Source organism: Echiichthys vipera, assembly GCF_963691815.1.
Source record: "Echiichthys vipera genome assembly, chromosome: X".
Taxonomy (NCBI): Eukaryota; Metazoa; Chordata; class Actinopteri; order Perciformes; family Trachinidae; genus Echiichthys; species Echiichthys vipera.
The window spans coordinates 24,164,378-24,177,638 of record NC_139825.1 but is presented as its reverse complement, the minus strand read 5'-3'; the positions used below and the strand labels follow the sequence as shown (position 1 = coordinate 24,177,638).

General features: G+C 36.8%; 1 protein-coding gene across 1 annotated transcript in view; it reads left to right on the top strand.

Moving 5' to 3' along the window:
- Window positions 1-13,261, top strand: part of LOC310965960 (guanine nucleotide-binding protein G(i) subunit alpha-2) — a gene marked incomplete at its 5' end in the record, with an annotated part of 38,213 nt that continues 24,952 nt past the window's right edge. Inside the window, one exon of the mRNA XM_083939719.1 lies at window positions 1-118. Coding sequence (XP_083795845.1) covers window positions 1-118 — 118 coding nt within the window. The remainder of the gene's footprint in view (window positions 119-13,261) is intronic.

Here is a 13,261-nt window from a genome sequence, read left to right as displayed (position 1 = left end):
ATGGGTTGTACGGTGAGCGCTGAGGATAAGGCTGCAGCGGAGAGGTCAAAGATGATTGACAAAAACCTACGAGAGGATGGAGAGAAGGCAGCCAGAGAAGTGAAACTTCTTTTATTAGGTAGGTCATACTGCTGGTAGTTGCATCTCAGGAAATGTGGAACTTAAATGAATGCATGTTTCTGCAGATAAAACACACTCCACTTTTTAGAGTGAAAATCAGTGAATCCACCGTAAGACCACCTGATTAAACGACCTGATGGGTAATCAAGTAGCTCAACATGATGCTGTTGTAAAAAATAATAGGAATAATAGGAAAAATAAAACTGTAGGTGCAAGAAATAAAGTTTAGACTGGACCAAGCATCAGAGACTTCAAACCACCTGGAGTTCCTCCGAACAGCCAATATGGGCCTGTGCATATCAGCACAGACAAGAGGTAATTCAACTGCTCATGGCTGCATCTAACTGTGTTATTAATTAGCCGACACAGGTGTCCATACACTTGGAGATAAGTCAGATATCATCATGCCTCACAGCTTCTAGCAGCTGGAATTTTGCCCAGAAAGCTTAATTCAATACATCAACATGAGACATTAACAGTGTGACACTTCGGTACTTAACTCATAAATACACATCCGTCTGTTCTTACAAAGAAATACAGCAAAAACAATCCCTGACTAAGTTTTTATTAAATTGATACCAGAGCTAAAAAAAAAACACAAACTCCCTCCCTCTGGATTTCACTCTTTTAGCATGTACACACACACACACACACACACACACACACACACACTCACTACCACAATCTCACTTCACCTCTTATCCAATACAACAGTTTTGTTTGACATCATCTTGCTCTTGATATGCGTTTTTCTTTCTTGTCGCCTCAATGTGCGCACAACTCAAGCTGACCTGGAATATCTTAAACTCAATAAGGCGGTGTGTGTGTGTGTGTGTGTGTGTGTGTGTGTGAGAGAGAAAGAGAGGGGGGGGGGTGAGGTTGGTGTGGTTGGACTCAGACAGGAGTTATCTTGCTGTGACATGCTGTTAATAGAGGACAGGATCAGGATAAGTACTGCATGATTGTTAGTTGTTTTTAGAGATGCACCGATACATTTTTTTCCGATCCAATCTGATACCGATACCTGGGCTGAGCGTATCAGCAGATACCCGATACCGATCCGATACTTATGTTGAATGAATGAACCGTATACCTTGCAATGTGAGTGAAGGCATCAGGCTTGACATAAACATGTAGCCTTGTTAAAAAAAAGGTAACACATTAACACAGATATACATTTACTTAATATTATTTATTAACAAATAACAAATTGTACATTAGCAGCAAAAATAAATAAATAACACTTCCATGTAAAGTGCACTGCAAAAAGATATTTTAAAATGTAATATAAAACTCTAACCGGTGTTGCAAACATAAAATTACTACTGACTTGATCGCTGTAACTGTATTTCTGTGTATGATATTAATAAAAAAGAAATGACTGGATTGGAATGTTGGATCGGCCTCATTAATCCGATATCCAGCTAATTAGTCAATATTGGAGCCGATATCCGGTCCAAGTATCGGATGCATCTCTAGTTGTTTTGAGGTGTTTGGCTGGACATCATATTCATAGACAAATTCATCATTAATTATCAGCATTGGGTATAATTACCATTGATAAAACAGAGTTTTGTCCTTAGTTTCAGCCTTCAACTAAACCGTTTGTGGGCGAACATCTTTAAAAGATCTGACGGGAAGTCAAGTTTTCTGTCTGAAAACAGGCTCCTTTTGTCATTTTTATGCCATATGTTCTTCTACCTATCAAAAAGCATCTGTTGGTTAAATCTATTGTAAAGGGATGTCAGCCACTCTCAATGTGCTCTTCTTCGCACACTTTAAAATTAGATGTGTATCTGTGTACACTGTGTATAATGTCAATGCGTGGTTCCCCGTATCTGTGCGGGTTTTCCTCCCGCAGTCCAGAGACACACGTAGATTACATTAATTGGCGACTCTAAATGGCTCCCCTACGTCTTATTGTAATATACAGTGTCTCTGCTTTTTTGGTTCACATCTTAAATTTAATAGGTGTCAAAGGGATCTGGTATCTTGAATAACGTGTATGATTAAATCTCTCTAGCATGGGGGGCTGTTAGACTGTGATTAAAGAGTCACACCGATGAATTTCAGAGACCTTACAACACACATGATCTGATGTTTTTTATGTAACACTAACATTTTACAAGGTGTACAGAGGAATTCAGTCACACAGTTTGACTTAGTTTTGGTGGTAATGGTCCGGACTTTGGACCATACTGTTAAGTTGCCAGGCAACCAGTAAAAACTTACAAGAAATATTCCTACGCACAACCTCCTGTAAAACCACAATTTGTCAGTTTTACACTTCAGTTTTTGTATGGATAAACAACTGAGATATATTGTCCTAATCAGTGAGCTTTAGAAGTGCTAGCAGGTGGATTTTGTCACCTATGGACAGACCCAGACTAGCTGTGTCCTCTTGTTCCTGGTCTTTGTGCTAAGCTAAGCGCCTGCTAGTTATACCTTCATATTCAACACACAGACACGAGAGCGTAATGGATCTTCTTATTGAACTCTTGGCAACAAAGTGAATACATTTTTTCCCAAAATGTCTAACCATTAACAAACTAGAATAACACATCTCACTTACAGTCCCACCATAACTTGGATAATTCGTTTTTTTGGCGCAGGAGTCCAGTGTTTAGAGTAATATTTTCTCTATTGTTTGAATATTCTTACACGTAACACCACATAATCACTGTAGGTTTACAAGTTTGCACTGCCACATCATGACATAATGTCAGTGCTTTTGGACAGAGATGAACAAGATCACTAAATGAAGACAATGTGACAACACCCTCTGACTCGCTTCAAGTTGACATTTACTGAAAGCACTGAGAAGGTTTTGACTTTTGACTTTAAGGTTAAACTGAGGACTTGTATTGTTAGGTATTTGTCTTGTTTCTGTATGAGAAGATCCCTACTTGTTCTGGAAAAGAGAAGATGAATCACTTAATGGTAGCCACTGAAGCATGGGCTGAATTTCAATCTTTTTAATGGCTTTACGGCGTTTGGCCAAATCTGTTTTTTTTCATCATCATGAGTTCTCGGGGGAACTAAACAGCCTGTTCCCTTTTTTCTTGCAGAATCAGTAAGTTTTGTCTTTTCCAACAGTGATGTTTAGGAGGCAAAGTGTCTCATTAATGTAACAGCTTTGTGTCTGAGAGATCTCAGGATGGACAGCTGTTTCCAGAAATAAAGAGCTTTCACATGTCCTCTCATTGGCTGAGATGAGACTTTAAGCCGTATTTCAGCACAGAGCTAAAAAGACAAAAACTTGTGTTGTAAGAACTATTTTCACCATGTTGCGCCATACTAGAGAGCTCTCTGTGTAACTTAATAAGATCTGGAAGCAGGAACAAGAACTCATGTTGCATAAATCTATGATGCAACATCTCAGGAAATGAGGATATTCAGTGCTTTACATTGTATACACAAAGACATATATTGAGAATTGATTTGTAAACATAAGTACTTCCCAATTGTTAACTTTTTATTAATTGGATGTTATGACGTACGACATAGACATTTTAAACGGCCCATTCAAGGGTGTCTGATTGGGCACGTGTGAATTCATGTTCTTCAACTGATAAAGCAACAAAAAAACAACAGCTCAGTATCATTAAATCGGTCACCAGGCTTTTCAAAGTAATTGTTGTCTAATAAAGAAATCGAATGTAATTTGCAGTATTATTGATATCAGATATTATTAATATTGTATTTGCATCTTCAGGACCGTCTTTTACTTCCTTATAAGCATCTTTTATAGGAGAACAGCAGCATGGTTTGCAGTATTTATTTTCCCGCCTTAAGTAGAGCCTACAATCTATAGCCTGAGAGGAGAAACCCAGGCCAAAGAAAGTCTAGCATTTGCCGCTGCTGGTAAAGGTTTGTAAGCATCTTTCATCTGCATTGTGGTGGCTGGGGGTGGTAATGGTTTTTGTGAGTAAATCAAACTAATTGGAGACTTTTGGATTACTTGGAGAAGTTGGAATTAGGTTTGGGCTCAGCCAATTAAGGCGCGTCCTCTATCACAGACAAATACTGTACCTATATGCCAACTGCCTAAGTGATAAGAAAGTATTAAGTTTCGAAGGACAAAGACAGCTGTTTTAACTTGTAGAGCTGCAACAATTAATCAAATTATTTATTAGTTGTCAACTATTAAATTAATGGCCAGCTAATCATTGGTTTGACCATTTTTTTTAAAAGAAAATTGATTGATTAATTGAGAAAATCCTCGCCAGATTGATCATAATAAAAAAAACATTAGGTGCTGCCCTACTAATTTGTGTATTTTCCAGTCCTGACTGCGTAGTGGTAACACGATTATGAATGTAGCGAAGTTACTAATGTAGGTGCAGAAAACTGTGCAACGATTTTGTGCACAAAGAAGTTAATATTGTTACCATTCAGAAACAATATGATCGAATCTAGCTTAAAAGCAAGATTGCTTCTTATAATTAACAATAAAATGAACAATTTCCAGATTGATTTAGAAAATTATTATTTCTTACAATCATTCCTAATTGTTATTTTAGCACATTCAGTCATAATCTGTCACATTAGTGATTTCTTCATTTCCATCACATTGTTATCACAAGGAATTTAATACTGTCCTATCTGAGGGGCAGTTTCCCTGTCACATATTTTCACTTTTATTTATTTTTTTTAATTTCTTTCCTTTATACCTTCCTTAAATGAGCTTCCACTGCAGCTTTTCTGTAATTCTCACCCCAGGCAGACGATAATAACAGTGCTTCACAGACATGACTCACTTCTCATTACAGAGAGGAGGTCTCAGGGTGAGACTGGCAATGCAGAGATGACAACTTCACAACTACCCACAAACTGAAAGAATATACTTATGTACTGTTAGTCATGTCGCTGCTGAATACCACTAAGTCCTCAATAAATGCATCTGTATTTATGTGCCAAGCAAGCAAAAAATGCATCCTCATCGCAGCCTCACTTACTATGCAATTTCGACTTTGATTTAGATTTTGCACCTATATGGATTACACAGCTGAGAGTCCTTGGTGAGTTGTCTGTGATGAGGAAATTAACAATGTCCCATAAATCCCCTGATACAGATTATTTCTCATGGCAGCATAAAAGAGTGATCTCGACTGAGAGGCGATTTAAGGACTTTTTCTTTCTTAATGAGGCGGCTTGACTCAGGGTCACAGTGGACTAATGAGGAGAGGCATTGCATATCTTTCAGGCCGTGTGTGTGTTTGTGTGTGTGTGTGTTTGTGTGTGGTTTTAGGTCTATGAATGAGATAATGTGTGTCTATATGTCTGCATTTACTTGATATTGGGGAAGTGAGCACTGAGGGAGGATGATAGTTTATGACATCCTGTAAGAGTGTTAATGCAGTGCATGCACAACTCACACACAGCTTCTAGTGTACTTTTTAGAACATTTATTTTGTTCATCAGTTTGTATGATATTGTTTGATATTGATTAAAATTTTAAAAACGTGAGGATTTTTTAGGCATGTTCTGCAGTTATAAGGATAATTACCTTAATTGCTTAGGACTTTGGTAAGTCCTGTTGTTTTGAGTATTTTCAGTATCTTTGCCATTCTCAGACTAATTTAAAAATGTTGCTTTAAGTAGGTTCCAAAGAGCTGCTTGCTTTCTGCCAATTAATTGCAACTTCTCTTCATAGTTTATCCCCACGGTGCTGTGTGATTGTGTGTATCAAAGAGAGTAAATTAAGGAAAGCCGTCAGGCCTTTATGTGATTTTGAAGTAATTTACAATATGCATTTTTCATCTTGCCACAGCAGGAGAATATTTTTCTGATGACCCTTTTATGATACCTGAAGTTGTTATCCTCTATTTTTCTGCAGCCTTTGAAGTTATAATAGAAGTTTTAGTTTAATTAACTTACATATTTATCACAGCTCATCTTTTTCCAAAGTCTATTATCAATCCTGAATGGTGCAGACAATTTCAACCTTCCCCCTGTCCTTTCATTTTTCAATCACATTGCCATTATCAGCCCCATTTATAATTTAGGTTGATTCTTTTATCTCTTTTACCCCCTAGTCTTTTCGTATTCCACTCAACCTCTCTCAGGTGAAGAGTGCAAGATTGCCTCAAAGTCTTGTTAAGACCAAGACATTACCTGTGTCAACATCAATCCACTCACATTAGTTACACTTACACACGTAGAGGTGCGGCATGTAATCTGGCATGATCATTGGTTTTCATAAAAATGAAGAAGGATTGAGAGTGATGGCGAGATGATGGACCGTGGAGGCAAAGAATAAGGTAGGGAATAAGGCTTTTTCATGAAATGGGAAACATTCAAGATTCTCTTTTATAATTTTGACTCAGAAAAGACATTTTCGCAGGTCAGATCTAAAAATGAACAATATCAAATATTAAGGAAGTTAATATTAAAACTTGATGTGACAAGAACATTTAGCAGAAAACAAGGCAACTAGCATGTAATTACGATTGTTAAATGAAAGCATAATCCCGACTACATAAACAGAAATACCACATTAAGTGCAAACAATCTCCTAATTAGATAACGCCTAAAGAGATGCAGCTAATGATTGCTTTCATGACCGATTAATTACAGAACACCTGCTGCTTATTGGCAGTGACACTGTCTTACCTGTTAACATTATTAATTTTGGAGGAGCAATTAGCTTCACCTACGCCACCAGCTGCTGAAAGATTTGAAAAACTCATACACAGCATTTGCAACAATTTACATTCAGCACATCCAATAGCATTTATGATCAGTGGCCCTGATGCATCAAGTTGAATATGCCAGTGTTAAATTTGGCTCCCAATTGATTCCTGGAATAGCTTTCCGCCCCATCTCCACAAACACACATTCGGAAATATACAATAGTTTCACCACTTACATATCATAGCACTGACCAAAGTATACAATGTGCATCTGTTGTACTAGTCATTAGGGTGCACAAAATATCAGGTTAATAAGGTTGGGTCCCATAATGTGGCATCATTTTTAGACACAGCAGTTGAACTTTTTCGGCTTCATGCACCACTGTGTACCTTGAATGAATTGGCCCCCGCTTCCATCGCTGTATCAGTTCTCTTTCTAAATACTTTCTACATCTTAATGCAAAATAAATTCTAGACACAATGCATCTATCTCTTTTCATTCATCGGGGTAATCATTTAAAAAAAACAAAACATGAATAGCCTTTGTCTGCTTTAGATAATTATTATACCCTTATGAATTTCTCAGAACTGTAAGAACCTGCATGCTTTTTTAAATTCTGCCAGCTATGGAGCTCGGGGTGGTGCATTTAATTTAGTGTGTAGCGATAGCATCTCCAAATAGGCTGCAATCATGTAGCCTCGCCTCCCTCTCCTCTGGAAGCCTCCCTCTCCTCGACTCCTTCAAGTGCATTTAAGTAATTGGGAGATCTGTAAAGAATCAAGTGATTGAAGACATAGGATATGAGGAAGGATTAGGCTTGAGCCCTAGATTGAGGTGAAATACACTACAAATAATTTGTTAACATGACTACATTTCCGATATAGAATCCTAATTTCTCTGCTATATAAATCCTGTACAAGAATGGTTTCCTAAAGTGTGTGTATTTGCAATGGAAACGTCATCAGACAAGCAAAGTGTCATTAGTGTATTGAGTATGTTGAATTTTGAAGCTATAAAGATAAATCATTCTTCATTCCTCTCTGCCTGGTTGCCATGGTTATATTCATAGTGAACGATACCCTACATTTTTCATTCTTCATTGTGTAAATGTAACAGCGGGCACCAAATGCTTTGATCATATTTGAATGTAAAACAAGTCAATACTTAAAGCTAGCTGATATATTTCAGAGATGTTTTATATGAACAAACAGTTCATGCAGAGGTAAAAGATTGTTATGTTTTGCCAAGAAAAGGTTGGTTTATTAGCTTAAAACGAAGTTTTCAGGAGATGTATTGTTCTCTTCATGTGAAGACTAGCCAACAGTGTTATAAATACAATCGTACAGAGTCCCAAGTGATTAAAAGTTTAGTCTTACGCTGAGAGAACTAAAATCCTACAGCTTTAACACCTCTGACTGGTGAACACTGTCTATCTGTATTCATAAACTTTAGAGGTTGTGTGAACTATCAATTATTAATGCATCACCAAAAAGTCATGCAGTACCTGCATGAGTGCCTGTAGTCTAAGCTGCACATGTCCAAACTAGTGTAATTACAAAAGCCTAAATTCTTTATATTAATTAACAATTAACTTCATAAATGTGCCTGTTAATGTCCAATTCCTACAAAGACTGGATTTCTAGGAGTCACAAATTGCTGGTGAATGATAATGAAGTGGCTTTTAGTATAGTATTTGGTAAAATAGTATTTTGCTAGGTGTCTATTTGCCTGTGGACAGATTTTGTCACAGAGATAACAATGCAACCGTGCAAGATACAGCTAAGAAACTTTACGGGTTTGTAGTTGAGATCAAAATGAAGTCAGAGTTTAAAGATGGGTGTGGTTTGAACAAGAGTGCCAGAAGCAGAAGGTTAGGAAGTAGGGAAGGGGCCATTGCCCCACCATGTTTTATACCCCTGGCCTGATTTGCTCATGGCTGGTGTGATCCCATCACAAGATGTTCTCTACAGTAGTTGCACTTAAATTCTTATTAAATGAGAAAATTCTCATTACTTTCCATTCGTCAAGTATTTAATAGTATAGTATCCAAAAAATAGTTTTTACCATGTGGTTATTTCATATAGACTGTTTATTTAAATACCAGAAAACATGCTTTATTGTGATATAAAGTATATCGTTTTGGAGGTATGACATGACCTATATTGGGATAGAAGATTTTGGCCATAGTCTAACCCTAGTTTAAACTTTTTTTTAACTTGGATTCTTACCGTCTCCTAAAATAATATAACTGAAGTTGTTGTTTTTGAAACAATGTAATATCTGGAAATCTTCTTGGTCAGATACTGATGGTAACTTCAGGCCAGATGGATGAGGAAATTAACCAAGAAAGAGATGACATGATACAGTGTCCCAGAGGTAATGTGATCCCATTCCCCATGATCAGCGTAGCATCACGCTAAATTATAACACACAATGGGGAATAATTAAAACAGTGTGAGGTAAATGAGAACATTTTAAACACACAGTGTTCACAGTCACTTTAATGCCATTTCTGTTTTATAGATAATGGTCAGAGACAGACATCAGAGTTAATGCCTATAAGTAATAGCCAATTTCCATCTGATCAAAATCTATTAATCATGATAACATACATGACACAAGTGTGTCTGAAAACATCAGTATTGCCAGCATTTGTAGCTCTGAGCAAGATTGAGAAAGATGGCCAGGATGCTTTGAACACAGTGGAATATTAACTAACATTACTCAAAGTTGTTGTTCTTTTGGGATGGCTAATTTGGTTGGATCCAGCCTGAATTATTGTGCCATTAATCAATACTTCATAGCTGTCCAGTGCAGAAGTCAGGCTGCACAAGTTTTTAATGTAATTAACAGACATTAAACCTCTATTATGAACTACATTCAGTTTGAGACTGAAATGTAGGTTTTAGAAATACATAGTTTTAACAAAAAAAACTGTTGTTTACTCATTAATTCTGTTTTTATCTATCATCTGTCTGTTTAGATTCAGCTTGTACTTGATATCATTATTTCTGCCTGTTTCTCTCATTATAATAAGTTGTATCCAGTCACAACTTCTTTGTCCTTTTTCATGGTTGTATTTGTAATCTATGTTTCATTTACTTATAATAATTTTAAGTTACGGTGAATATCATCCCACCTGTGTTACATTTAATATCAAACTTTATGGTTGCATACATGCCATTAATTAAAATTTCCCACGATCAACAATCCAAAAATCCAATGTCAAGAATAACTAGTTACTGTTGTTTTGACTCATGCCTTGGCCTGTTGCAGCCTTGGCTGGCCCATGTGACAAACTCTTTCCAGTGTTTTAAAGTATTATGTGGAATAACCCCATGTGATGTGTCAGATCCCATTTTCAAGGGGGTCCTCTGCAACAGTAATATATTATAAGCACAATTAGATAAAGACATTTAACAAAATAATTAAACAAAAACAAGTGTTACAAAAAAACAAACAAAACAATAAATATAGAATAAAAATACATACAAAATCTGAAGATCATACTCAAGCAGAGCATGAAAATTAATAATTTATTCATAGATTATAGAAAAGTATTAATGTCAGTGATAGAATTTAGTAATTAAGTTCTATCACATAATTTTAGAGATGATATCATGTACTCCTGATCTTATAATACAAATACATGGCATTTTAGAACAAGTGGAAGGATGTTATGGATTGAGACTGTGTTAATTTGATCCTGATGCCAAGAAACAACACATCTCACTTACTGCTATTCTGGAGAGGCAGGTGGACTGGCGGGGAATTACGGGTTCAAAACTCAATTAATTGCAATTAATTTATTTTAATCAAGTAATTTCTTATTGACAATTAATCGATGATCGATAATCATTAATCGATAATCGATTAATTGTTTGCATCTCTAATGGTTACAGATAAATGTATTGTAAAATACTAGATTAGATGTCTTATCAGATAAGTTTATTACAGATCTTACTTGGCTATAATAAACCATTTTGTTCTAAGTGATGTATTTGAATTGTGTGGTATGTCAGTGGCGTCCCATTGCCTCATGTTGTTTTACTGTTAGTAGGGAGTCGGGATTAACCAGTTTTGCCCTATCAACGGATATATTATTTCACAGTTTCATAACTGTAAGAATCGTAGAAGCTACGATATCTATGGTGTCCAGATTCCTGCATGTTGCTCTGTGAAAACAGTCACGTAACATGTGTGTGCGCTGGTTTGTTTTGTGAATTAGAGAGTCCATATCACTCACCTGAAGTGTGGAGAAGAAGAGCTGTTATAATGTCATGGGGAACTTACATTCTAGCCTTATGTGAACCAAAAAGTGCCTTAAATCGGCAACATGGGAGCATTTTGGACATCTGTAAAATGACCAGAGAGTAGTTGTAGAAGATGGATATCCAATTTGCAAAACATGCCATCTAAAAGTGACTGCGAGGAGTCCAACACTTTGAATATGTTTCAACTTCTTTGAAATAATCATCCACCCCTTCATGCCAAAATCAAGGTAAAACACAACAAAACAAAACATAATTAGCAAATGTAACGTTATTAAGCTGGAACAAAACAGTTTAAACTCGTGCGGGAGTATTTCTTTCTATGTGTTGCCCTTTACTTTCTGAATCTTATGGCAATATTTAGTAGTGTAACCCCAGATCTGCGGAGCCCCTTGTTTTCAATAAAAGTAGGACTACATTGTTTGTGTGCAGTAAAGAATAAAAATAATGCTTATATGTCTTTTCCTGTCAAATATTAAATTCCCTGATCAATTATCGTGAAAACTGTTAAATGAGATATTTCCTCTGACAGTACATTGTGACACCCCTAGCTGTGAGTCAAATGAGACTTGAAACTAATCAGTGACTTGCATCCTTTAGTGCTCCCCTCCAAGCAACTCAAGAATCAAGTTAATAGCTTATTGATTTCCTGTATCGCCAGATGCAATTCAGATTAAATTTAATACACACACAGAGACCCAACTCTCCAGATGAATGGATAGGTTAAGTGTTGAAGTAGTAAAGCACATGTTCAGCACATTTCACTGGGAGTCATGCCTGTCGACTTTGTTAATGGACTGTTACATGAAGAGATCATTAGAAGTATTTGTGTGACAGTGAATAAGGAGTCATCATAAGTGACAAGTAGGGTTGTCCAAAAAAATGTATACTAAAAATAAGTATCGGATTTAGATACTAACTTGCAAAAGTATCGATACTTTTGCCGTCAACAGTGCAGCCTCTGCCTCCTTTCAGTTGACCCCTAACATCACCAGCTGACATCATAAGTCCTGTCCTTCTAACGTTAAGAGGCGTTAATTTAACAGGATGATACAATTATGTGTGTCTGAAAGGTCAACCAGCAAGGAAACAGACAGTGGCAGCCTGCTTTACCACCTCTATGTAATCAGCAACGATACTATGGTACCAAGTCATCAGAAATACGGAAGATAAACAGGACTGTAGCTGAATGCATTAGCATGGAACAGATCCCTCTTTACACTGTGGTGAAACCTGACTAACAACAACTTATTCACCAACTAAATCCAAGGTTTACCCTCATTCATGGAATCATTTAATGTCCACAGAAATCCCCGAGCTTTACAACACAATAAATCAAATGAAAGAATTTGAACATATTTGTCATATTTATATACACCCTACAGTTACCCAAAATCCTATGAGTGACTATTTCAAATAAAACTGACAAAAACAAACATATTAACACTATGAAATCAGTCTCAATCTTCATCCATTGACTGTTAACTTTAGTTTCAATGTCAAAAACACAAAAAAGAAAAATCTGTTACTGAATGAGAGTATTTTGGTTTTGGTCCACGCAAAAGTGTAAATGTGTTGATGTTCGTAAATTAGTTTTGGAAAGGCAATGTGGTGCTATCACCGTGGCAACTTACACGCAAGGCCACCCCTCATTTCAGTGGTCTTACCTTCACATACATGTTTTTCAGCTCTCTAAAAATATCAGCCATCAGCAGTTTCGTTAGAAGTAATGAAATGGCCTCCTTTGAGGTTTTACAACATAGACACTTTTTTGCAATATTTTATGTTCCTTGGCCTACCAAAGTGATCAAAATGTGTCTCAGCACACACAGACATGAGCACAACTGCATTTGCCAGGTGCAACTGATTCGGGTAAACAAAGCCCCCACTCTTCTTAACAGTCTGGTTTGCTAACAGAATGCAGGATGGTTTCATGGGATCCATCTAACACTGCAGCAGCTTTCACCACTTCTGATGTCTCATCTGTTTGCTGACATGTGTGTGTGAGTGCATAGAGTATAAGCTGACATGATGGTATGCAGGAACATAGGGAGCAGTATGACTGCCAGGCGAACACCAGCTGTTGGATATGTGAAGAATCACACAGTGGACTGATTAGAGGAAAGGATAAGAAAGCCATGAAACTCATACTCTTCTCCATACAGTCTGTATTTCATGCAGGCTTTGATTTCCTAAAAATCCGGGCTCAGGAACAAAATACCAGCATGTGGGAA